The sequence below is a fragment of the Urocitellus parryii genome, chromosome 9, assembly GCF_045843805.1.
Source record: "Urocitellus parryii isolate mUroPar1 chromosome 9, mUroPar1.hap1, whole genome shotgun sequence".
Lineage (NCBI taxonomy): Eukaryota > Metazoa > Chordata > Mammalia > Rodentia > Sciuridae > Urocitellus > Urocitellus parryii.
The window spans coordinates 46,467,108-46,492,445 of record NC_135539.1 but is presented as its reverse complement, the minus strand read 5'-3'; the positions used below and the strand labels follow the sequence as shown (position 1 = coordinate 46,492,445).

Genomic DNA, 25,338 nt, shown 5'->3' with positions numbered 1-25,338 from the left:
TTTGTTTATATGTTTGTTTTTATGTCAGATGTTGGGCATTCCCAATGCTACTTCCCAGAAAAGATCCCCACAGTATGTTTTAGACCTTCCCAGGCTCTAAGTACATACAAAGATCTGCAGAGGTTTGTACTTCCTTAGTAGTCAGCGTGTAGGAGAACAATGTCACTGTGATTTAAGTTTAAATCACCAAGGGCAGAGTGAGCTGATCCAGAAGCACCTAAACATCACCCATAATTGCATCCCAGCATTCTTGAGTGACAGCTGAGTGCTGTATCAGATGCTGTAGCATCCTGCTTTTCAAAATGTAATCCAGAAATTAGCATCATGATTATCACTATGTGGAAGCTCATTAGAAAGGTCTCTGAGCACCACTAGACTACCAAATCAAATGCCTGTTGAAATTTGCGAAGCGCTGCTACTGTGGACATCAGGTAGACAGTGACACCTGAACCTATCCCTAGACCTGGGGACCTTAAATTCTAATTAATTGCACATCTTTGAAATTAAATATCATTTCAAGTGATAATTAAAAATATAAGAACTCCATGCAGAAGTGAACAAAAAAATTTAAGTTTATTAAATTAAAAAAAAAATGAATGTGGACCATATTCCAGGATCCTACAATTCCAGAAATTCAAGTTACAAATCACAGTTTGAAAATCTATTAGGAGATAAGGAATAAGAAACTGCCACACTCACATAGTAAGTGTTCTAAAAGTTAAAATGCTAAAAGGATTCAGAGAGGAGAGGGATCAATTTTGAGCAAATGGAGATGCTCTGTGAGCCCAGATTGCAATAGGTAGAGGGGGCTTAGCCGCCTGGAAGCAGAGGGAGGCCATCCCAAGGACACAAACCCAGGTGCAGAAACAAGAGGGTCTATTTGGGGAACAACAGAGAGTCTCATTTTGCTGCAGAAAACAAGAACTTCTGCCTGAAAAGTAGGTTAGGACAAGATCATGAACAAAGTCAAGAGAGAAATGTGGAACAGTTTTTACAGTTGAGAGATGAGGGATTAGGAAAGCAGGTGCTTTGCTCCTCAGAGGAAGGTGGGCACCTTTTCCTCTGGTGCCAGAGAGAAACTGAAAGAGCGAATGAATGATGTCATAAGAGCAACATTCCTTCAATACTAGAAGGACAAAACCATTTGTCACAGTGATAGAGATGGGAATGGCAGGAGAACTTGGGAATTAAATAGGACTGGAAGGCTGCTGTGGAAATGTGATGTGTCAGCTTGAAATGATATTTTTAAAAGAAAAGAAAATTCTGAGCCTCAGCACATGCCCAGGCCAAGTAAGACAGGGACGGCTCTAGAAGGCCTCTTCACCCTGGCTTTGTGATCACCTGCAGCACTGTTCAGCAGCCCAAGTGTGTACTGCCAGTTGGTTCCATAAGTTAATCATATTCCTCATTTGTTAGAAAGATATGGAGATAAAGCATTGCTCAACACTTAGTAAGAGTGAAGATAAGCCATTGTTGAAATGTACTTTTATAAAATCTATCTATAAAATGTATAAAAGTCATTTTGCTGAGTGAAATTCCTTCCCACAAGATTCTGTACAATACCCCCCCCCATACACACACACACACCTCCTTATATCAAGCAGTTATAGTCACAGACTCCGTTGAGATGTGGGTAATGGAGGCTCGTGAATTCCTTGTAATGGAAGCCTTGACATGCATCCCTGTGTGTCTCTTGAGTTTAACCACTGGGAAAGGGCATTTTTGCAGTGGAAAGCCCCCTTGGGCAGAGGGCAGTGGTGGCCATCAACAGATTCAAGAGTCACCACTCCCAAGACCCTTGGTGGCCAAGGGTGTGCAGGTCTAGGCTACTCTCCTGGGTGACATTAGAAAGATCCCCTAGGATCATGAATGACTCACTAAATTTACCAGGGAGACCTATTTAGTGACTCCCTGTTGTATTACTTGTGAAAAATAGCCGCTTCCTAACAGTCTGTTTTGTGTTGTGCTTTCTTGGCATGTGGCATTTCTTGACTATTCGCTTAAAACTGAATCGGTACTGAATGAGAAGCATGGGCTTGTCTGAGCTCCCAGTACCAAGTCTCTTCTCAGTTACATGAGGAAAAGATACCAAGACATTAAGCAATATTTGTAAAGCTTTTAAAACCATGTACTAGATATTTCAGTAATGATGGGGGAGTCACTAAGAAATAATCTATGTAAAATATCTAAGGGATGGATGGTATTTTTTTTTTCTTCCAGCTTTATTTTATCTTGTTCTCTCTTTTATTCTTTTAGTAAATAAATTTTAATCTGAAAAGAAAATGTTCATTTCAGACCAGTCACAGTCAACCTTTTCTGGGATATTATTAAGTTCCACCCTTCTCAAGAGCTGGCATAGGACAGGCCAGTCATTTGCTTATTGTGGCACTTTGGGGGCTATGTGGGGACCAAACCACTAATCAAATGGTGGGCTCTACCCAGCTTTTCCCATCCCATCACCCATCATTCAGATGTTGCTTGGTCTGTTTTATGCATTGGGTTTCTAATGAGCTAATTAGCTAAGCAGAAGGATCCTACAATTTTAAAAGATACAAACCCCACAGAACTTAGAACATCTGATGACCTCCCACGTGGAACTGGACGCTATGATGTAGGAGCCTTCCTGGAAGCCACAGGAGAGTAATGTGGTCCATCCAAGAGTTAGACTGTGTCTTCACAGACAGAATAAACCCCTGAAGGAGCCCGTAACAACCTGTTGCCTTATCCAAATACTACTGCTTTGAACTCAGTGGTCTTTCCTTGAGTCTTACGATCAATATAAAAGGACATTTAGTTCCTCTGAAGCAGATTAAATTGTGACAAAGGTCCTTTGTATTGTGATACAGTTACTACTCAAAAAATTTTAACTGTAACAGTTTCAACCAGAAACTATGTAGGATCCAACATACAAGAGATTCAAACACATTTTATACTTTTGTTAATAGGCAACACTGTTTGGGAAATTCTGGGTGAAACAAAGTAATGCAGAACTTCTCAGAGCTTTTAATATGTGTCCACGTACATTGCAGTTCTCTAAAAGGCTGAGTCCCCAAATTTATTTTTCCAGGGAACTTTTTATTTCCTTAGAGCATGACACAAGTCTACTTTGAAAAAAACTGGTTGAGGTGATTCCTTATATCCTATGAAGCCACTAAGGAAAATTTTGTCCTCAAGAGATTAAGATCACATTTTTATCAGAAACAAATTTCTGTCAAGAGTTTAAGAAACTATGTAAGTGCCAGTATTAATTAGTTCATTTGAAAAAAAAAAAAAACAACAATGCAACAAGTAAATAAGAGTGTATGCTGGCTGATGTACAGGAAGATGAAGGTGGGATGGAGCCAGGGCTCACAAGCTCTTTTTCCCTCCATAACTCTGCTTCCTGCTCCTGTTACTTTCATTCATAGGAGGAAGTTGACATCCTCATAGTCTCAAAGCTGCTCATCCCTGCTTGGCCATCTATGAACCAGTAATTAGTTGGAGGGCTCTAACTGGCAGACCTGTCATATGCCCACCCCTGGTAGGAGTGGGGGTGGTGGTGTCATGTATAAGAGATGGATTGTCCCCCAAGGAGCAGCACATGTCCCCTGCAGGGCCCACAGTTAAACAGAATTAACCTGGTGTATTTCCAGAGCTCCAAGCACAAGACACGTGAAAGTGCACCAGAATGCTCACGGATGACTTGGGATTTTTCTAGCTTTTATGCATTTTTCTTTTTTTAAAGACCAAATGAGAAAAATTTATAATGCATAGAATGCTTTCTTCCATTTGTTCCTAGAGAAGTTGGGAATTGAAACAGAAAAATGGGAATGACTGGTTATTCTCAGTGTAAACTGATTCATGAGGCACTTTGTTAGTAAGATATCCTTAATAACATGCCTATAATCCCAGCTACTTGGCAGGCTGAGACAGGAGGATTTCAAGTTTGAAGCCAACCTTGGCAACTTGCCAAGACCCTATCTAAAAACATAAAAGGGGTTGGGGATGCAACTCAGTGACAGAGCACTTACCTAGCATGTGCAAGGCCTGAGTTCACTTCCCAGCACTACCACCACCACCTAAAAAAAAAAAAAAAAAAAAAAAAGAAGATACTTTTTAAATTCACTTTCCTTTGAACTACATCAGGTTGAGGTCTCTTCCTGTCACCCATCCACACTATACCCCTAGAACTGAGCATGGGAAAATGAGCCAAAGGAGAGGAATTGAAAAGCTAGTTTAGGAGATCTGGAGAGGGGCTTTTCCCTAATAATGATCCCTAGAAATGTCCATGGGTGTCAAACATATCTGTGTGATCTCTTCTTAACAGTTAAGAATCATTTCTACCCAACTTAAATAGTAATGCCTACCTGACAAACTTTTTTGGAAACCTTTTATTTCTTCTATATACTTTCCTATATATTTTGTTTATCTTTGGTGCTGGGGAATCAAACCCAGGGATGCTAAGTATGCTCTCTACCTCTGAGCTACATGCCCAGCTTCTACTATATAAGTGAGTACTTTTTTAATAATCACAAAAAAATAGATGATATTCATAATAAACAGCACTGATTTTTAAAAGACATTTAAAACTCAATTTAGAGTATCACCTTAATCTCACTACAGGGAAACCTGGCATTTCCATTGACCTTCCAGGTCAGTATAAAACTCTCCCAGTGAAATCTGGTTACCCCACCCCCACCTCCACCCCAAGCCCAATGGAAGATAACCCCGTGACTATCATGCAGGAAGAGTCATCTTGAGGAATATGGCCCAAGGGGTTCTGGGCCTTGGCTGCACCGGAGAATCACCTGGGGGAGCCTCTAAAGCCCCCATCACTCACTCACAACCAGACCAATTCTAGCAGCTCCGGGTGGGGTCAGGCAGGAGTACTTTGGGGTCCCTGGTGATTCCAGGGTGCAGTCAGGCTTGGAAACTACCATGTTAAGTATTTGTTAGCTTGCATTTTCCTCTTTCTTAGATGTCGAGTGTCAGGAGGTCACTTGGACCCTTTTGGTCTAAGTGCTTTCTATATACTCAGCTCTGTTGAGTGTATCAGGCCTCACTTCTTCTAAACAGGGAAGACTGACAATCAGTCGAGGGCCTCCATCAGTGGACACATACCCTGATGCAGGCCCGGGTGCCACTCCTCTCTAACCATCTCATATCCCTTCTTGGACCCCACAGGGGCTGCAATGACAGCTGCTTCCTGGATTCCTCCCCCTACCCAGAACTAGCTGACGTCCAGTGGTATGGGCAGGAAAAAGCCAAGCCCGGGACCCTCGTGTGAGACAGCCCTGGCCTGATCTGACCGCCTCGACGCCATTCTGAGTCACCTCACTGCCTCTCATTTGCCTTACCCAGACGCACTGTCACCTGCACCAGCTTCGGTCCTCAGCACTTTTTTTCTCCTGTCTCCGCAACCCCTTCACCCTCAAAACCTGACTGAGGAGACATTCTGGAAGGTTCCGGTCCCACTGTGTGTCCCCTGGCTCTCTTGCCCACAGAGAGCTAATTAGCAATCCTCAATGGCACCTTGGTGGCTTCCCCCGCCTTGACAGCCCCCAGGCCAGGAACTGTCAGGGAAGCCGGCTGGCATGAAATTCCTGCGGACAAGTAGCATTGGCAGAGAACAGGAAGATTTACCCACAGAAGGACTATGAAGCTGCGTCCAGCCTGCCGCCTGTAGGCCAACCAAGCACTTCAAGGAGAGGGTACCTCGTGGGGATATTCAGTTGACACCTGAAATATTCCTAATAGAGCTTGGGGGAGGGAGTGTCTGCGGGGAGAAGAAGTGAGGAAGGTTAACACCCCGAGATGCACCAGAGGATCACAATCAGTTCTACGCTGCCAAAGAGAAACAAATAAAATAATTACATGCAAACAGAAATAAGAGGGGCCAAGCGGAAGACATTCTTTCTGCAATGAAATTTCTTTTAGAATCTAAACTGCTTCTGCACACCACAGTGTAAGTCAACCATTTGTAAATCATGTCCTCTGATCCATCACCCTTGACAGTCCACTTCTTCCTCCGTGAGAGCCTGGAACCCTAACCCAATGGCAGGGTGAAGATCAGGGAGTTTTGGCTGGCCTCCCTGACTCAGAATCTCCATCAGTCTGGACATGAAGGAAAACAGACCCTCGGGGAGGAGCAGAGTGTACAATTAGCCTGGTCTGTGAAGGGGGCTCAGCCGAAGCCCGAGACCCAAAGCTGCTTTCCTTTGGGGATTTGTAGTAAACATAAGGTGATAATTGCCAAAAGTGGTTCTCTCTCATTAAAACGACCAGTAAAAGTGTAACCTATTTTTTTGCACAAGGTGTTTCATTTTTTCTTTTCTTTTTTTATGGGAAACCAAGGGAAAAGCACATTGCAGTCCATTCAAGTGTTTAACTGTTGAGGCTCATTTTATGTTAGCACTTGTGTGACAAACAGCTCAGATTCGACTTCTCCTATGTGTCACTTATTCAAAGAACCCAACTATGCCCTTAGGTAGAAAGATTTTCCACAGTGTCTACTAGCCAGCAGGCAGAGCAGGGTTGAAAAAAAGAAATCAGCTCCCAAAGGACCTGTAACCTACTGCAGAATCAGTTACCGTGAAGCACCACCTTTGTCTGCAGATACCAAAAGAGGAAGAAAAATAACAGATGGGAGCTGCCCGTTTACATGTGTTTTGAGCTATGCTTAATACACAACCAGAAAGCCATCAATCTTCAAAGGCCTCAAAAAAAATACTTTTATAATAACTAACAAGTGCACAATCTTAGTTGGGTTACTCAAGATGGCACAAAAAGGTCACAGAGGTGGTATGCTGTGCTTGTTGGCGCCAAGTGGGGTGGGGTGGGGGTGGCGTGTTCTTCTTTGTAACGATTTCCTATTGGAAAGGCATTTGACAGCCAGGGACAGGAGCCAGGGTGGGGGTGGTTTTTTGGGAAAGCAGAACTAAAGTTAGCTGTAGTGTCAAAAGAAAAAAAAAAATCTTCGTCTTTCATGTATATGTAATCCAAGAATAACAATAGACTCTACCAGACCAGGGAGGGTAAGAATGGACACCAAAATGAACTGCTCCCTCTGCCACTGGGGAGAACTGGAAGTCAAGTGGGAGCATCAGGCCACAGCCTCTTCCATTTCTTTGTGCACGATTCAGGGCCCCAGAGCCCACTGTGCATGGCTAGGTTGGTGATACCAGTTTGCAGAAGGGATTGCTATTTTCAGAACACTTAGGGATAAAACTGCAGGATAAATAGAAACTGGTTAGGAAGTTACTGAATGAATCTGGGGCTTGACTGGGTGGGAAGGAGGTATTTCAATTGTTTTTGTTTTGACAGTTAGAGCTACAGACAGCATGTTTTTTTTAAGTCCCCCCCCCACCTTCCCTATTTGAAAGCATTCATTGGGTCATTTTTTTATTTTTCCCACAAGATAGATGAATAATCAGACTGAATTCTGTGCAACAGGAAAAATCAAAAGGGAAATGGAAAAGGGGACAAGGTAGCAAGGTTACAGGTGATATAACTTGGATGGTGGTTTGAAATCAGGTCTGAAGTAAATTGGATCAAGCTTTCTTCCAAAAATCTTGGGTTACATTTAGATTTGGGGGGGGGGCAAAGAGGAATGGAGTGGGAACAGAATTACAGTTCTAGCAAACATCCTGAGAGTCTGGTAGTAAAGACAGATTAAGTAAAACAGGTTTTACTGTTTAGCTGTGTTCAGTTGATACAAAATGTACATAACTGTTAGTCCTTTGAGACTGACATGATAATGGTCAGTGTGGTGGGAAACGCTGTAGTGATTATATGCAAGCACTTGGAAACTCTTTACATATCCCTATTTCTTTAAAACAAAATATGATGAAATACAAAGTCCCTGGTCTGATAAAAGCCCCTATTGGATTTTTTGGATACATGTAAGAAATTGCCTGTTTCAGCCAGAAGACTGGTGAAGACACATAAACCAGACTACGTTGTGAGCCAGGTTGTTTTTTTGTTTTGTTTTGTTTTAATTTTTTTTATATGCAGGTGAGTGTTGAAACTGTTAAAATTCTAATTTGTTTTCATTCAGTATTAGTTTAGTTCTAAATATAGCAAACCTCATCCAGGTGCTATCAGACGACCAATTACTGCTTAGTTAACTAGGTGTAAAGTTTTACATATACATTAATGTCAATAGTTTATTACAAGTTGTGTAAAATGGACTCTAGTTTAATAATGGGGGGAAAGATTAGGTTGCTCCTGAAACTGACTGTAGAGCATGTAAAATGATTTTACTGGATTCTGTTCAACTGTAATCAATGAAAAAGATGTATGTTGTAGACAAAGTTGCAGAATTAAAGAGAAATCTGCTTTTAATTTATTCTTTTTGTATTAAGAATTTGTATAGTACCTTTACATTTTGCAAACCAGTGTTGTCAACACTTATTAAAGCATTTTCAAAATGAAAAGACCCCAGTTGTCTCTTGGAGATTTTGTTTCTAAGTGAGACATGCTTAATCATGATCCAGAAGCGTGGAATGCAGGTGCCTGTGGCCCTCAGTCTATGTGAGGTATTCTTGTTGGCTTACTGAATGATAAAGACCAGCTTATTGGTTTAGAAGAGGTGAATTTCCTCTTACTCATTTCCTCCTATAAATTATACAAGGTAATGTAGTAAATCATGTGTTCCTTCTACTCCAAATAGGATTTGAGATTAGTGATCACTCTGTCAGGACACTATTTCAATATTTGTATTACTGTTTACCACAAAGAGCTCCCTGTGTGAAATGAACACTGCCATGTGTACTGTCCCCCACCCCCACCCCCAGCGTAGTCCATGGCACAACAAACTTGGATGGGGAGCCTTTGGGGGATCATTTTTAGTCTGTCTCCCTGTTGCCCCAGTTTGGAGCAGGATGCAATGGGCCCATCTGGCCCCCAGGGACAAAAAGCCCCAACCTATGGAGAATGGTTTCAGGCTGACTTCAATAAAGACTTTGCTGCAACGGCATCCCTGGCCCTAAACCTACAGGCATCTCTTCACTAATAGGAAAACAGGGAGTATGGACTCTAGGAACACCCTGGATGGAAAGCTAGACTACTGGTCACTAGTGCAGCTGACCCCTGCCTAAAAGAAAACAATCTATTGAGACTCTGGATCTGTCTGGAAGTGAGTGGAAGAGCATTTTCTTCTTCCCAAGGTCTTATAGCTGTCCAAGGAAGAGTCTGACACCTCCTTCCTCAGGAAGTAAACAGTATATTGCAAGAGTCCACACCCAGAAGGGAATTATGGCTGTCTTTTGATGTAAATGTGTCACAGCTCAGCAAGTAAATCTGGACTCCTTCAGCTCTGACAAGCCACATGGAAGTAGCCAGCACACAGAAAGACAAGACTGCTGCCATTTTCCCATTCCTTCCTACCTTTCCACAAGCCTTGCCCTCTCTCCTTTTCTCCTTGTCACTCCCTCTCTCCCCCTTTCTCCTTTGTCACCTTACATAGTGCCAACAAGGTAATTTCAAACAGTTACTATGTGGATTATTAGAGAATACTAATAACTAGAAAGGGTTAAAAATAGCCAGCTCCTGACTTTGGCTTGGAATATCAGCTCAAGAAAGCTCTTGTATAAAATTCTAAGAGGAGTATGAGGAGCCACTGTGGAGGGCTAGCAAGTAGGCTGGTGCCTCTGTCAGAGCCCCTGCTGTGTGCATTCAGTGTAGTCCTGGTCCTCAAGCTTACTGCTCCTGGATGAGAGAAACAGGCACCCAGTTATCATGTAAAGGGAAAGGCCACGGTTATCAAACAGACAGGAGAAGGCAGAATGATTCTCAAGATAACAGATCTCGAGTGTGCAGACAGGGGCTTTCACAGGTCAGGTCAGGGAGGGTGGGGACGGGTAGAGAGCCTGAAGAAGGATGACCTCTCTGCCTTGCGCAAAGCCACAATCGCAGCAGTCACCACTTAGTCAAGCAAGAGCTGAAGGGCCTGAACTGTGATGCACCAGAATAAACAATGCAGAGGGCAACTGATGGGACCCAGAGGTTGAAGACTGCACGGAGTTTGGTTTCTAGCAGAAACCCATTTTTCTCTTCCTAAGACTGTATCCCCATAAACTAGTAGATTCCTTTTATTTCTTCATCCACTCATTTTCTCTCCAACCATGCTTTTATTCCCTCCACTCCACCAAACTCACTCATGTTAAGGTCAATTCCTGAAATGCCAAATTCAACAGTAATTATTTGTTGTCATTTTATGTGAACTACCAGCAGCATTAGTTGAAGTTAAATGTCCCTTGCTTCATTGAAACTTGGACTCCAGGACACTAGGTTCTCCTCCTAGCACAGTCAGGTCTCCTTTTCAACCTCCTTGAGTTTTTCTTCACTTCCCTGACCTTGGAGTGTCCCAGGGCTCTGTCCTTGGACTCTTCATTATTGACAATTACTCTTTTGTAGCTCACTTCCATCTAGTCTCAAGGTTTTCTATGCCATCTATAAGGTGATGATACCTCCACTGGATCTCCCTTCTCTCAGTCTTGCACATCTTTCTCCCTACTCAGCATTTCCACATGGATGTCTATCATGCCAACATGTCTGCACTGAACTCCTGGCCTTTTCTGCCAAACTCCTCCTCAGCTCAGTGATGGGCAACTCCAACTGATGTGGTTTGGATATGAGGTATCCCTCCAAATAACTCCTGTGTTGATGCACAAATGTTCAGAAGTAAAATGATGGGATTGCAACAGCTATAACCTAATCAGCCCACCCTGCCTTAACTAACTGGATGGTAACTGTAGGCAGGTGGGGGGTGGCTAGAGTAGGTGGGTAACTGTCGGTGTGCCCTGGAAGGTTCATCTTCCCTATAACTCCTTCCCTCTACCCTCTCTCTGCTTCCTGGCCACCATGAGGTGAGAAGCTTCCCTCTGCCATACCCTTCCAATGATGTGCCACCTCATTTTGGGAGTTGGCTGATCATGGAATAAACCTCTGAAACTGTGAGCCAAAATAAACTTTTCCTCCCCTAAGTTTTTCTTGTTGGGTGTTTTAGTCACACTGACAAAATGCTGACTCACACACCAACTTTCCAGTGCTCAGGCCAAAGAGCTTGGAATCAACCATGAGTGTTCTTTCCTCCACACCTTACACTGCAGCAAACAAAAGAGATGTGTGTTCCTTGCCCTTGGGAGACTTATATTACACGGGGGGCAAAAGGAGGGAGAAAATAAAAAGTAGGTATATAAGGAAGTGATAAGAAAGCAGGAACAGTGAGATATTTAGCCTATGACAGAAGGAGGAACAACTTTTCCTCCAAGTCAGGCAAGAAAAGATGGTGGTGAGTTTGAGGTAGAACTAGCGCTTGAGATTGCCTCCATATTCAACCTGGAGTGAGAAAAAGTAGGGGAAGCCACATCAAAGTGAGATGGGAAAGAGGTAGTTGGGTTGGGTCAGGATAGAGCAGAGTCATGAAGCACTGGAAGAGCCATCAGAGAGAGGCCAGTTGACACTGGACACTTGGTTATGGGGTTCCTCTAGTGGTGCTTACAAGCCAGGGTACAAGAGGAGAGGGACTTTGGGATGATCTCTGCTTGAGTTGTATTGTGAGGTATGTCTGAAAGAAGTGGACATGAGTAGAAAGTGCTAGTAAGACTAAAATGGTAATAAAGGAATGCAGGCCAACTGGAGAGAAAAGAGAATCTAAGAAGGTACTGACAAAGGAAGCAAAAGGAATGAATGGACAAAATGGCTCAAGGAGCCTGAGGAAAAGCAGTAGGGGGGATAAGAGGGAGCAAGGGTAGGACTTTATAACCAGAGAGTAGGTAGAACCTAAGTTTCCCATAATCTTCCAGTTATCCCCAAAGAGGTGGGGCCACATAATTTAGGGAAAAGGGCCACGCAGTGTGTTGATGAATGCTAGTGGAAAATCCATCTAAGCCTGAGATGGCTTGGAAGGGAACCTGGATCTTAGGCACCATTTTCGGGAGCTAAAAATCTGATTATATCAGGACACCAAGACCAAACCAATTATTTTAACAGAGATAATCGAATATGAATGTTAACCACACAGTGAAGAGGTGAGAAGACAAAATGTGAGCACTGGAAATAAAGACAAGAGTAAAAGATTATTCCAATTTAGAAGCTTCAAGAAGGCACCTCAAGGCACTGCGGTCAAACCTCTCAGGAGTGGACACCACTCAGCAGGTGCCTCAGAAGCTTTGCAAGCATCTGCACAGCTGAGATGCAAACCTGAGGAGGGGCACCCCAGCAGGTGCTATGATCTCTTGAGTGACACAATGAAGCTGCACATTGGAAGCCACTGTTCTTTCAGGAATGAACTGTCACTGCTATCTGTGGTGCCATCCTTAGGAATAGGGAGCAAACAGGAAGGAGCAGATTCCTTCTCCTCTCCTCCTGGTTCCAGTCTTTTTCACTCCTATTGCAGCCAGCAAAGGAGAGAAGTGGTTTGCAGTCTCCTGACAAAGCAGAGTATAAGAGTGTGTTTGGAGCTGAGACAGCAGCTTCACAATCAGCACATGACCAGATCTGGCCCTCCCCTCACAAGATACAACTGGTCGAATGTAAAGTTCCTAATCAAAGGTAAGCAAGAAGGCTCTAGAATTTCACAGAGACCTCTAAAATCTACGCTAATTTTCAATTAAATAAATTGTATAAAGGACAAAAAATACATGTATTTTTGGGCCCATGTTAAGTGTAACTTTAGTTTCTTCCAAGGAACTGTAGTAAGAACAAGTCAAAGCATATCAAATTGACTTTCCCAAAATGAGAAATCAGAAACATGCATTTCTTTAAATACCTTTCACATCCCCAACAGATACTCAGAAGACAGTGTATTCCTCTTAGACTAAGAAAGTCATTTTCTGTGGGAGACCAACCTTACATGTAACTGAGTCACTCCCGGGCTGGGTGATTGAGGCTTTAGGCAGCAGCCATAAGCTAGACTGCCCCGCCCTTCTTGGGTTCAAGTGATGGTATCTTTGTGCATGGGGGTGTCTTCCTACAGCCCCATGGGTGAAGCTATGCTCACCTGTTCCTTTATAATATTACCCCTTGCCCTGTTTGGGATAGAATGTTCCATGGAAACACCCTCTGTGTGTCCTCTTATCTTACCCTTGGGTGCGGCCTACCTAGATGTCAACCTGTTGACAGCAGACATCATGAAGATAGACTCAGGCCTCTGAAACCTGACCCCTTGCCTCGTTTGAATGGCTTCTCCTCAATAAAAGGGGTCAGCACGTGTATGCGTTCTCTCTCTCTCTTTCTGCGGACCCTTAAGGTCAGAGAAGCTGTCACAGCAACTCCAAAGAAAAAGGTATTTCTGCCTCTTGTGTGGTTATTTCCCGCAGCCCAGTTCCCCTGGAGTAACCCCTGAGTGTTTTAGTTTCGAACAAAACCCGGCAAAAAGAGATTTGATAGGCAAGCGGGAGAACCACTGAGCTCTAATGGAGATTTGAAAAGTACACAAGAGCTAGGTGCTTCTGTCCAAAAACATGAGCGACTAAGAATCTTGATAACAGGCCAGAACTCCTTTGGCATGTGCTCCATACCTGGTTGTCTTTGAACTGCCTTTATTATGTTTCATTTGTGGCTTTTCTGTAACTAAAATCATGTTGTACCAATATCCACAGAACCAACTCAAGTGAATGCTTAGTTATATCTGAGGAGGCTGAGGCACAGTTGGATTTTTTCCAATTTTAGATAGATATGACCTCAGAACATAACACATTTGACAAAAGTCTCATTGAGTCTGAAGGCTAAGACATTTGAATTTATATGTGTATATAGCTTTAGGGACTGAATTAAACAAATAAAATGGAAACTCATCTGTAGTTTATCCAATATTGTTCATGAGGCTCAGAAAGCAATTGTGTGCTAAGAGCCATAGCCAAGTACTATGATGCATGGCATATTTGGTTGATAGGTGAAGCCAGCAAGCCATGGAGATGATATGATTATGTTAAGATATGCATTCTTATGGATATTAGACCCCTGCTGTCCACCTCGGCCTGCTAAGGGACTCCTGGAGAGTTCCCATTGGTTGGGGAAGTGCAGTAGGAGGGAATTCCGGAGGAGGGACTTCCTGTTGGGGTCTGGGAGAACGCTGCTGCATGTGTCGGTCGGCAGCTTTTTCCCCGGGAGCATAAGGGGCATTGGCGGCAGTTTCAAAAATAAAGTTTGTTCCTGCTTGAGTGGCTCGTGATTTTGTGCCCAGCCAGACTGCGGCAATTGTGATGGTTCATTTTATGTGTCAATTTGACTAGGACTTGGGGTGTCCAGATATTTGGTTAAACATTATTCTGTGTGTATCCATGAAGGTGAGATTTAGATTTAGATTGGTAGTGTGGATGGGTATCATCTAGTGTGCTGGAGGCCTAAATAACACAAAAAGTGGGGTTATGCTTGAGCTACGATATCAGTCCTCTCCTGCCTTTGGGCTAGAACTTAAGCCATCAGCTCTCTTGGTCTTCAAGTCTTTGGATTTAGGAACTTATACCATTGGCTCTCTTGGCCCTTGGTCTTCATAACACTGGATCCAGGCTGGAATTATCAGTCTCTAGAATGCAGATGGCAGATAACTGGACTTCTCAACCTCCATGATTGCATGAGCCAATTCCTTCTCTCTTTTTCATACACACATATGCATATTCTATGTATATATCTCCTACTGGTTCTGATTTCTGGAGAATCCTAATACAAGTTTTATACATTGATTCCATGATGCCATCAAAGAAAAAGGCTTTATCTTCAGCTCTGCCATTTTTACCACATCTCTCTCAGGATGGCTGCCAAGTACTGCATCAAAACTGCAGGGGAAGAATGGAATGTGTGTGTCCGCTAAGTCTCTTACTCTTTGAATAAACTAAGGTTCTGTTATTAAAGAGAATGAAAATATGGCAACTAGTGATGTCTACACCATACCTATATGGCATATAATCTGAACACCAAAAGAAAAACAAAAACAGTCAATCTTCAATGAAATAATCATCTTATAAAACTAAAATTTAGCAAACGGTGACAAAATTCACCTGATTTGAAAATAGGAACTTCACAAAAGCTTTTATACAATCATTAAACATGAAAAAGTTACTCAACTTTATTAATAATCAAGAAAATGCAAATTAAATCCTCAATGTGATACCATTATAACCCACCAGAAGGGCTAAGATGGAAATGACAGATGTATCAAGTATGGCCAGATGGGAGAATAACAAATTCTCAAATCCTGCTGATGGGAGTGTAAATTGATGTAAGACCTTTAGAAAACTCTTTAACAATGTCTTCTATAGCTGAATATATTCTACTGTATACCTCAAAAGTTTCATACCTTAGTATATTATCTATAAATACTTATATTTGTTAAAAAAAGTGTACAAATGTTCATGCAAAAAAGGAAACAACTCACATGTCCATCAACAGAACAGATAAATTGTGAGCTATCACAATGAGTATGAAAACCACAACTATATACAAAAGGATAGAGATCAAGAAACCCTGAACTGAACCAAAGAAATTAAACAAACAAAAAAATCAAGTTTATAGTCTGATTCCATTTACAAACAAACTTTTTTTTTCATTTTTTCATTAGTGCATTATAGTTATACATAATATTGGGGTTTATTTTGACATAATTATACCAGCATGGAATATAATTTGCTCCAATTCAGTCCCTGTTCCCTTTCCTTCCTCCTGCTCATTCCCTTTATTCCCTTTCCTCTTCTGTACTGGTCTTCTGTTTGTTTTTTGTTGTTGTTTGCTTGTTTTTTTTTTTTTAAGTAGTGCATTACAGATATACATGAAAGTGGAGTTCCCTGTGATATATATTCACAATATATTCACATTTATACATAAGATAGTTTGGTCATTTTCATTCCACCATTTCTCCCTTTTCTAGTCCTTCTCTCCCCTCAATTCTCTTCCTCTACTCCACTGATCTCTCTTCTGTTTTCATAGGATTCTCCCTCCTTTTTTTTTTCTTCTTTACTTTGCTCTATTTCCTGCATAAAAGAGAAAACATTTGACTCTTGACTTTCTGGGTCTGGTTTATTTCACTGTTCTCCGGTTCCACTCACATACCAGCTAATGTCATAATCTCCTTCATGGCTGAGTAAAACTCTACTGTGTATACATATATTTTCTTTATCTATTCATCCACTGATGGACATTTTGGCTGGTTCCATAACCTAGCTATTGTGAACTGCACTGCTATGAGCAATGATGTGCCTTTATCACTATAGTATGCTGATTTTAGCTCTTTAAGATAAATGCCAAGGAGTGAGATAGCTGAGTTATATGGTGGTTCCAGTCCTAGTTTTTTGAGGACTCTCCATGCTGCTTTCCAAAGTAGTTCCATCAATTTGCAGAGCCGCCAACAATGTATGAGTGTACCTTTTCCCCCACACCCTCACCGGCATTTACTATTATTCATATTCACAATAATTGTCATTCTGACTGAAGCAGGATGAAATCTCAATGTAGTTTGGTTTTGCATTTTTTTGCTTGCTAGAAATGTTGAATGTTTTCCATGTATTTGTTGGTTGTTTGTATTTCTTCTTTTTAAAGGTGTCTGTTAATAGTTCTTTTGCCCATTTATTAATTTGTTTGAATTTTAGTCAACATGCAAATTTTTAAAACAGGCAAAACTAACTTACCCAGTGAGTGGCTACTAATAGGAATTAGATTTATTTGTGACAAAAATGTTCTAAACTTAAGATTGTGACCATAGTACTACAACTCTGTGAATATTACCAAAAAGCCACTGAATGCTTTAAGTGGGTAAAAATTATGGCATGTGAATTATGTAGCAATAAAGATTTTTAAATTATGATGTTAGAAACCAAGTCCATGGCTGATTGATTAGAAAGGGGCAGAAGAGATTTCTGGGGATTTGATAACATCTTTTCTCATTTGGGTACTGGTTAGTTTTGAGAGTTTACTTTGGTACTCTTACATGTTATACTTGAATTAAAAATTTATATTAAGAAATGTAACCTAGTGCTACCTAGGTCTTGGGATTATTTTTACTTATTTATTTATTTATTAGACCCTGCGTCTAATAGAAGAAAAAGTAGGCCCTAATCTCCATCATGTGCGATTAGACCCCAACTTCCTTAATAAGACTCCTATAGCACAAGAATTAAAATCAAGGATCAATAAATGGAATGGATTCAAACTAAAAAGTTTCTTCTCAGCAAAAGAAACAATCTGTGAGGTGAATAGAGAGTCTACATCTTGAGAGCAAATTTTTACCCCTCACACATCAGACAGCACTAATCTCTAGGGTATATAAAGAACTCAAAAAGCTAGACACACACACAAAAAAAAAACCCAATCAATAAATGGGCCTAGGACCTGAACAGACACTTCTCAGAAGACAATATACAATCAAAAAATATATGAAAAAATGTTCATCATCACTAGTAATTAGAGAATTGCTAATCAAAATTACTCTAAGATTTCATCTCACTCCAGTCAGAATGGCAGCTATTATGCATACAAACAACAATAAGTGTTGGTGAGGATGTGGGGGAAAAGGTACACTCATACTCTGCTGGTGGGACTGCAAATCGGTGCAGCCAATATGGAAAGCAGTATGGAGATTCCTTGGAAAACTTGGAATGGAACCACATTTGACTAGTTATCCCTCTCCTCAGTCTATACCCAAAAGGACTTAAAAACAGCATACTACAGGGGTACAGCCACATCAATGTTTATAGCAGTACAATTCACAATAGCTAAACTGTGGAACCAACCTAGATGCCCTTCAGTAGATGAATGGATTAAAAAAATGTGGCATATATACACAATGGAATATTATCCAGTAATTAAAGAGAATAAAATCATGGCAGACAGGTAAATGGATGGAGTTGGAGAAGATAATGCTAGGTGAAGTTAGCTAATTCCCCCAAAAAACAAATGCCGAATGTTTTCTCTGATATAAGGAGGCTGATTCATAGTGGGGTAGGTAAGGGGAGTGTAGGAGGAATAGACAAACTCTAGATAGGACAGAGGGGTGGGAGAAAAAGGGAGGTGGCATGGGGTTAGAAATGATGGTGGAATGTGATAGACCTCATATCCAAAGTACATGTATGAAGACACAAATTGATGTAAATATGCTTTGTATAAGATGAAAAATTTGTACTTTAAATGTATAATATGAATTGTAATGCATTCCATTGTCATATATAAATTAAAAAGTTAATTTAAAAAAAGAAATGTAATCTAGTGCTAACTAGGTCTCGGGATTATTTTTATCTATCTATCTATCTATCTATCTATCTATCTATCTATCTATCTAGGATCAAGGATTGAGCCGGGGAGGCTTACCCACTGAGCCACATCCCCAGCCGTTTTTATGTTTTATTTTGAAACAGTTTAACTAAATTGCTGAGGCTGGCTTTAAACATGGGATTCTCAAGCCTCCTGAGCCACTGGGATTCCAGTGCCACCATGCTCAGCTTGGGAAATAATTTTTAAAGGGATGAACAAACCACTTTCCTCTCAAAAGGCATCATGCTAGATTCTTTGTATCTATCTCCACCTCAGTCCTCTTACACTTTAACTGGCCTCCACTTTATTTATATTTTGTTTAATCCTGCTTTACCCAACAGCTCAACTATGCTGTCTATCCCCCACAGATGGCTTATTAGCTGCCTTTGTTATTCTATGGACAAGTCTTCTCAATTTAGACTTAAAAATTACTGCTTCAGAAGTTCTTAGTATTTGGAGTACTCAAGGTTTTATCATCTGCTAAATTTCACACTAGCCTTAAGAGCCAAGTGTTATTTCCGTACCGAAGAGTTAAAAAAGAGTCCTTTTTATTTTTAAAAAAGAATCCCTTTTATTTTTACCTGTATTAATCTAACAAGTAATTTCCTTCCTTAACTTTGCTGATACTTCCTCTTAATCAGTGTTTTTTTTTAAGACAGAGAGAGAGAGAGAGAGAGAGAGAGAGAGAGAGAGAGAGAGAGAGAGAGAGAGAATTTTAATATTTATTTTTTAGTTTTTGGCAGACACAACATCTTTGTTTTGTATGTGGTGCTGAGGATCAAATCCGGGCCCCATGCATGCCAGGCGAGCGCGCTACCGCTTGAGCCATATCCCCAGCCCTAATCAGTGGTTTTTTAACTGCTGGTCATGATGCATTAAAAGGTTGTAAACTGATTTAGAGGTTTACAAACAGCAAATAGAAAAGTACAAGAATAAAAAAGTACAAGAATGCCTCACACATGGTGGAAAGTGCTTTTGTTTCAGTTACGTATGTACGTGTATATGGGATACTACGCCTCCATCACTATTGACTGCTGTGAGTTATGGTCAAAAAAATCTCAAGAGCTACAACTCTAACTCCCGTGTCACAGGAGAACAGAAAGTTCAATCCAGGCTCACTGCAACATTCATGGCTCATAATGTTTCCTAAGTCTTAAAGGAAGCATAGTTTGAGGGCAAAGGGGATTTGATTTTGGCAGGCTGCAAAACTGGAGTTCAGAAAGGACAGGAGGGCAGATTGTGGGAATGACTCGACAATGACACAAGACGCTTGGTGAGTGAATCTGAGCTCAGCAGAAGACTCAAAAAACTTCTGAGCTACTGTCCATGGTGAAGTTATATGTTAAGGTCAAATGCTGTGAGAAAAAGTTGACAAGTCTGACAATTAATTCAAAGTTAGTACTTAAGGATAGGTAAGAAACTAAACAAAAGGAAGTGGCCTAGTTATACACAGTTACCAGTATCAGCAATGCAAGGATTAATTTAAGCATGTTGTATAAGCTACTCTGGTTTATAATGGGGAAAAATAAATAAATAGTCAATGATTTCATAATAAATGACTTTGGCTGATGTAAAAAACATTTTTTTTTTAAATGGGCATGGTTCCAAAACCTTGAATGGAGCCAGCTCATACCACAGCTGCTGCTGCCAGACACAGTGCATCCCCTAGTTATTCCACATCACCAGAACTTATTTTTAAATTTCAAAAGATTTTAAGGTTACTGTTAACCATTAAAGTACTAGCATGTGGTTATAATTCAGCAATGGAACTGCAGTCTGTGATGAAAACCAGTTGCCATAACAGTGTTCCCATAGCGACTCCCTGGGGACCAGTGTTGGCTCTGGCTCACTGGACAGCTGGAAACTCTTATATCAATATGCTGTGAGAAAGTGCTTTTCGGCTCAAGACTCCCAATATGATACCATACCAGAAATTTCTATGGGATAAAGTTATGCTTTCTGGACTTCATGGGAGTATACTGGGGCAGGGAGGAGGCATATCTCCAGTTGTGCTCCTGGAGATATTCAGACAAAAGAAACTTAAAACTCAACTCCTTCATTCAAACAGCCCCACTTAGCACTACTACTCTTCTTGGTAAGGAGCACTAATGGGAGTACTGTGTGGCCGGAAAAGAGCCAGTGACATGAATCTCCAAATTCAAAACTTCCAAAGACCCTGAAACACTTTTTTAATCTTTTCCAAGCCGTTTCCTTTGTCTCCAAAACAACAAAAAAGACAATTGCATTTCTAAGTTACTGAGATCAAAACCCAGAGTGCTTAAGGTACTGGAGTATATCAGGAAATCAACAGAAGGATGAGCTTAACAACAAGGAGTCATACTACTATCAATCCTATTTCCCAGTCCTCCAGGTTCTCCCTGAGCATTCAGGGCCCACAACAAGAAATTCTGTTATTAGTGACAACTGCTTGCTTCACTCTGGTCTCTCAGGGCCTTTCTTTCCTTCCTACAAGATAGGGACTATCCTGAGTCTCTCCCTCTGTGTCAATTCTTTGGCCTCAGCTTTACTTTCCTAATTTCCCCCCAAGACTGAAATTATATCTATGACTTCCAGATTGCTGAAGTCTCTCTGTTCCAGTGCTGAAAAATACTGTTGTCTTCAGTGACAATGACACTCCTAAGGAAACTCAATACAGATGGTCCCTGACTTATAATGGTTTGACTTAACAGTTTTTCAATTTTACCAGTGTGTAAAAGCAATAAGCATTCAGTAGAAACCATAATTTGAATCTGAATTTGGATCTTTTTCCAGGCCAACCATTTGCAGTAGTGTGGGAGGCCAACCTTATGGGTGACTGAGTTACACTCCCCAGCTGGGTGCTGAGGCGCTCAGTCACAGAAATGGGTGTGTCTTGCTACAGCTCCATAGGTGAAGCTGTGCTCACCTGTTCCTTTGTAATATAACCCCTTGCCCTGTTTAGGATAGAATCTTCCATGGAAGTGCCTTGTGTGTCCCCTCCTCTTACTGTGCCCTTGGGTGTGGCCTACCCAGGTGTCAGTCAACCTGCTGACAGTGGACATCATGAAGATAGACTCAGCCCCTGAAACCTGACCCCTTGCCTCATTTGAATAGCTTCTCCTCAATCAAAGGGGTCAGCACGTGCTCTTGCTCTCTCTCTTTCTGCCGTCACAGCAACCCCAAAGAAAAAGGTATTTGTGTCTCTTGTGTGGTTATTTCGTGCAGTCCAGTTAGCCCAGTTTAACTAAAGTGACCCCTGAGCCTTTTAGTCACGAGAACAGAAACCCGGCACAGTAGGATCTTCTCTCTTGTTGCCGGGCAGTGACAGTACCCTGAAACATCCTCCAACATATTCAAAATGGTTAAGTCACAGCCTGTAGAATATGTTACCTTTTTTCCCCAAACTACCCACACTGATCAGTTTTAGGAAGTATAGGTGTCACATTAGTTTCTTTTTAATTAACTATCAGAAAAAGAACAACAACAATAAATTAAGTGACTGCCAAGCTATTGCATAACTGTGAATGAAGAAAAAATAATTTAAGCAGTATTCATCAACAATATTTTTAAGTTAAGTCCTTATACAAAAAGTTGAAACCTTCTCATAGAAGTCTGTTTCTCACTTGTGCTATTAAGTTCCCATAAGTTCTACCTAATTTAATAATAAGAAAAGGCTTCCAAAGTAAGAGGCAGGGGGATGGGGTAAACAGCCCTGACTTAGGACAGCAGACTTAACCATCACCAGGCAGGTAACCAGCAGAAACAATCCTGTCTAGACACAGCCATGGACTACAATGGGCCAAAAACAACTTTTGATCTTTCTCAAGAGCAGGCCAGAATAAGTGATATGAATCTAACATCAACCCGGTGCCCTCTAGGTTTCATCCTCTGACTTTAAATTCAGAACTGGCTGAAAATCAGTCATGGAGCCCAGACACAGGAAAAAACTTAATCAATGGCTCCATTATTACTGCTGCTATTGTTAACACCATCATTATTACTATGACATGAGTACACACAGCCCCTAACCAAAGAGTTTGTGAAGGTACGTAAGCTGCCCTCTAATAACAACATAATAACAATAATAATGACACAACAGCTAATATTTACTGAGCTCTTATTATTTGCCAGGCAGTATTCTAAGCATTTTATTTTACTTTAAGACAATAATAATGAAAATGAAGTATGTACTATTATTACCATCACTGTAAGATAAGGAAGCTGAGGCTTAGCAAGATTAAGTCACTTAGGGCTGGGGATGTGGCTCAATCAGTAGCGTGCTTGCCTGGTGTGCGTGCAGCCTGGGTTCGATCCTCAGCACCACATACGAAGAAAGATGTTGTGTCCGCCAAAAAACTAAAAAAATAAATAAAATTCTCTCTCTCTCTCTTTAAAAAAAAAAAAAAAAAAGATTAAGTCACTTAACCAAAGTCACATTATTAGTAGGCAGAAGCTCTGACTTTGGGGACTCCCATTCTTACACTATCCAGTATCCATTTCACCTGTTACATAACGTTCTATTTACTCACATTATTTCATTAACTTGGTACTCTAAACTCTAAAGCAGATGATCAGTTGCAATGATGAAAGTATAATACTGTGCAAGACATAGAACAAGTCCTCACTTTGTAGAAGACCAGAGCTAAGGCAGTGAGTTCAGTTTTGGCACCTTCTTCCTGTTTGGTTGGGCACAGCTGGGAACACAGTCCAACTCTTGGCTGGCTTTGTTATCTGTTTTCCCTCACCCTGAACCTTGGCTCGTGGGCATTGCCTTCTTACATTTATGTTAGTAAGATATATTATCACTGTTTTTTAACTCATACTTCCTATTAATTCTAGCTGCACTGAGAAATGACAAAAGTATACTCCTTAGAAAATAAAAGCAAGCTTTGAAACACAAGAAAAATAACACTTTAGTTAACAGTAAGAACATTTACATTCATATTCTATTGCAAGATGACAAAAGTTCAGAAACCTTTAACAGTTCATTGAATGGTCTAATATTTTTAATGAAATATAAAATATTTTCTATAACACACATAAAAGATAATGTGCAAATTACCATATTATACAGAAAAATTAAGTCCATCCTCAATTTTTTTTTTAAAATTATCTAACTACAATTTTCAGGTCTAGTAGGAAAAGGTCATTTTTAAACCCCTTATGTAACTGCTGCCTATGCATTTAAATGATGGGGAAAACTTTATAGAATTCAATTTTTCAACTTTTTTTTGGGGGGTGGTGGTGCTGGGAATTTAACCCAGCAGCACTTAAATACAGAGCCACATCCCCAGGCCTTTTTATTTTTTATTTTGAGACAGGGTCTCACTGAGTTGCTTAGGGCCTCAATAAGTTGCTGAGGCTACCTATGAACTTGCAATACTCCTGCCTCAGCCTCCCACAGCAGTGGGATTACTGGAGTGCACACCATGCCCAGCTAATTTTTCAACTTTTTAAAATAAAAATAAGACAGAAAAATCAGTTTACAGTCAGACATGATACAAAAGCCAACACAGTTTTTAAAACTGATCACAAATTGTATCAGGTAAACTCAGAGACCAGAAACTCCAGTTTTCTTCTTCCTTCAATCTTGCTGGTAATGCCAGGAGTCCATACACTGCTTCCTTAAGTTTCTCAGTTATTTACACATCGAACGTAGGTCTCACAGTGCATTGTACTCAACACATTTTGATGGATCTGTAGGAAAGTGTTTCTGGCAAATAGTCATTAACCTCTTCAATCCCTAAGAACACAAAGGAAATAAATGTTGGTTATGATATTGTAGAACCAGTCCTAATTGCTGTCCTCTGGTCTCACTTTAGTTATGTCCCCACTAGAATGCAAGTCCACTTTGAAGTATAACTAAAATTATACTTGTGTACTCAGAGATATGTGCAAGATTGTTCATCACAGCACATCATCTTGACAAGAAGCAAGTCAAATTTCCTTTCAAATAAGAATATATGAATAAGTTTTAATATACTACAAATGGAATATTTTACAGCAGTAAAATGAATTAACTCTAGCTACATGTAACAAGTCAGACTTTCTCAACCAGGTTCCAAAAGAAAATAAAGCTGCAATCAATCATCCAGTCTAAAGTAATCTTGAAGGTAATGAGATAACTTCTCTCCAACACATCTAACATTTAGTGTACTACTTATAGAACATCCTTGGAAAATTAAGAATGTAGCCACTCAAATAATTTCCTTGTTCTGTGGTCTGAATGAGGACCTCTGGCTGGAAAAGACCAAGGTACATCAATCTCAGAAAACAACAACAAATATAAAAGCAAGTGGCAGAAGGCTACATACAACATAATACCACTTTAATACAATTCAAAAACAAGTAAAAAAGGCATAGGTAGAAATATACATATAACATGGAAGAATTATCTTGAAAGCAAGAAAATAACAAAAAAATTCAAGACTACTACTTGGGCAGAGGAAGAAAATACAGATTCAGTGGTCTTCAGAATATTCCATTTTTTTTTTTTAAAGAAAGAGTGAGAGAGAGTGAGAGAGAGAGAATTTTTTTAATATTTATTTTTTAGTTTTCAGCGGACACAACATCTTTCTTTGTATGTGGTGCTGAGGATCGAACCCAGGCCGCACACATGCCAGGTGAGCGCGCTACCGCTTGAGCCACATCCCCAGCCCTCAGAATATTCTTATTCTTAAACTGGGAATAAAATTTTTAAGTTGTCATTTTATTATTTACTTTGTGATTTATACTTTACATGTATTCTTTCTTATACATCAAAATAATACATGATAAAAATATTTTCAATATAACAGTAAGGTCTGAACACAATATCTTAAATGTGACCTGACCAATCCTGCAGAATTTAGTAAAAGCAGTCACTGCATGGCCTTTGTTCTGCCCCTTTGGCATCTATTACCATGGCCTGGAGCTCTTTTTAGACTACTATAATAAACTCAGCTAATATCCATTAATCTCAAAAAATTCAAGTACTTTGTGTCTCTTTCACAATTTGGCCAGTTCTTCTCCAGTGTACAACTTTATAACAATTTTTTTTTAACTGATACAAGAACAATCATTATTAAATGTCATTCTCAGGCACTTGCCTAGCATGCTTAAGGCCCTCCCTGTTTTTGGTCCCTGGCACCACAGTTA

General features: G+C 40.5%; 2 protein-coding genes across 3 annotated transcripts in view; one reads left to right on the top strand and one right to left on the bottom strand.

The window, feature by feature from the left end:
• Frmd4a (FERM domain containing 4A) overlaps positions 1–8,397 on the top strand; it is a 262,810-nt gene extending 254,413 nt beyond the window's left edge. The window contains exon 23 of the mRNA XM_077802674.1: positions 5,164–8,397. Coding sequence (XP_077658800.1) covers positions 5,164–5,266 — 103 coding nt within the window. The 3' untranslated portion in view covers positions 5,267–8,397. The remainder of the gene's footprint in view (positions 1–5,163) is intronic.
• Positions 8,398–21,152: 12,755 nt separating this feature from the next.
• Positions 21,153–25,338, bottom strand: part of Prpf18 (pre-mRNA processing factor 18) — a 38,704-nt gene continuing 34,518 nt past the window's right edge. The window contains exon 10 of one of the 2 annotated variants that reach the window (XM_026410259.2): positions 21,153–23,944. In XM_026410259.2, coding sequence (XP_026266044.1) covers positions 23,864–23,944 — 81 coding nt within the window. In that variant the 3' untranslated portion in view covers positions 21,153–23,863. The remainder of the gene's footprint in view (positions 23,945–25,338) is intronic. The other variant, XM_026410258.2, reaches the window with a different exon arrangement.